Source organism: Phaethon lepturus, unplaced genomic scaffold (genome assembly GCF_000687285.1).
Source record: "Phaethon lepturus isolate BGI_N335 unplaced genomic scaffold, ASM68728v1 scaffold11670, whole genome shotgun sequence".
NCBI classification, from domain to species: domain Eukaryota; kingdom Metazoa; phylum Chordata; class Aves; order Phaethontiformes; family Phaethontidae; genus Phaethon; species Phaethon lepturus.
The window spans coordinates 12,978-14,467 of record NW_010511200.1 but is presented as its reverse complement, the minus strand read 5'-3'; the positions used below and the strand labels follow the sequence as shown (position 1 = coordinate 14,467).

The 1,490-nt window shown below is 44.2% G+C and overlaps 1 protein-coding gene across 1 annotated transcript in view; it reads left to right on the top strand.

Annotated features, from left to right (window-relative positions):
• Positions 1-1,204: 1,204 nt before the first annotated feature.
• The window catches only part of LOC104617730 (charged multivesicular body protein 4b), a 9,546-nt gene continuing 9,260 nt past the window's right edge, over positions 1,205-1,490 (top strand). The window contains exon 1 of the mRNA XM_010283136.1: positions 1,205-1,271. Coding sequence (XP_010281438.1) covers positions 1,205-1,271 — 67 coding nt within the window. The remainder of the gene's footprint in view (positions 1,272-1,490) is intronic.

The following is a 1,490-nucleotide window of genomic DNA, read 5'->3' as shown; positions in this document are numbered from 1 at the left end:
AACGGGGGTCTGGGTGAGGGGCCCAGGTGCCGGACGTGCTAGGACTTCAGTACGATCTGGAGTCAAAGGCAGCCAAGTGATACGCCGCAGTTGGTATCTCTAACGTGTTTTTCTCAAGCCCTTTGGTGGCAGACTGCAGGCCACAGTTCGCTTTCGCTTGGAGAGGTGTCCAGTACATCTGGAATTTTTTTCCTTTCCTTTTCTGTCCTATTAAACTATTTTTATCTCAACACATGAATTTTACCCCCCCCCGATTTTCTCCCCCATACCACCGGGCTGTGTGGTATTTAGCTGACCCAGATGGGACAGAGGGATATTCCATACCATACGACGTCACGCTCAGTATATAAACTGGGGGGTTGGCAGAGGGAGGGCTGCTGCTCAGGAAATGGCTGGGCATCGGTCGGTGGGTGGTGAGCAGTTCTGCTGTGCATCACTTGTTTTGTACAACCTTTTATCATTATTTTTTTTTCCCCTTCCTTTTCTGTCCTATTAAACTGTCGTTACCTCAACCCACAAATTTGCCTTCCCCCAATTCTCTCCCCCATCCTGCTGGGAAGGGGGGGTGTGAGTGAATGGCTGTGTGGTGTTTAGCTGCCTGCCAGGTTAAACCACAGCAAGAGCAAAGTGATATGCTTTGACTTCAGATGCACATACATTTCTACCATGTGTATAAAATAATGGATGCTAGAGGACATATTTCTAGCCTATTGTCTCTTTTTCATTCTTATTTCAATTTCTGGAAACTGATGATTTTTTTTTTTTTTTTTTTGAGAAAAATAGTCAATGTTATTCCCTACAGACTAAGTATTCTTAGCTTCAATGAAAATTTAATAAAAATGTATTATTCTGGCTGTACATAAGACTTCAGTAGGTATTTATGTGGGTGGTAAGGACTGTTCTGCAGGAAAAAAGTACCGGAGCTGCTCATCAGTTTTCAGAAATCGATGCCTAAATAGGAGAGTAGAGGTAAAGTAGCTGTAGATCAGAACTGAATCACCCCCTTGGATCTATACCTCCCTCAGATACCACCGCTCTGTAAAGTACATGAAGTATGATAGCAACAGATGGAAAATTTGCAGACCCATTGTTTGCACTAGCAAAGACTGTTGCTGGTCATGCATTTCAAGCAGGAATTGGTGGCTCTTCCCCCCTTGCCTCTGCCCGGTGGGGTAAGCCCCTTGGCCCCTCTGCAGAGGTCGGCATGGCTCTCATTTTTGCTTCCAAAGGGACCTTTACTCTAGAAATTCCTTGTGACCTTGGAGCTGGGGGTATCGATGCGGTGTGCTCCTCCAGAAATATCTGAAAATTGAGAAATTGGTTCTGAGAGATGGAAAATCAACTTAACTGTAATGGTCTTAAACAAAGAAAGATTATTTCAAGTATTTCTCTTAAAAGAAATGAAATCAGGTGCAGGGAAATGATCAGCTAGTGATCTGTTTTTGTAGCTGAGACTGATAGAGCATAGAAAGGTCCACGCTGCCAAGCTG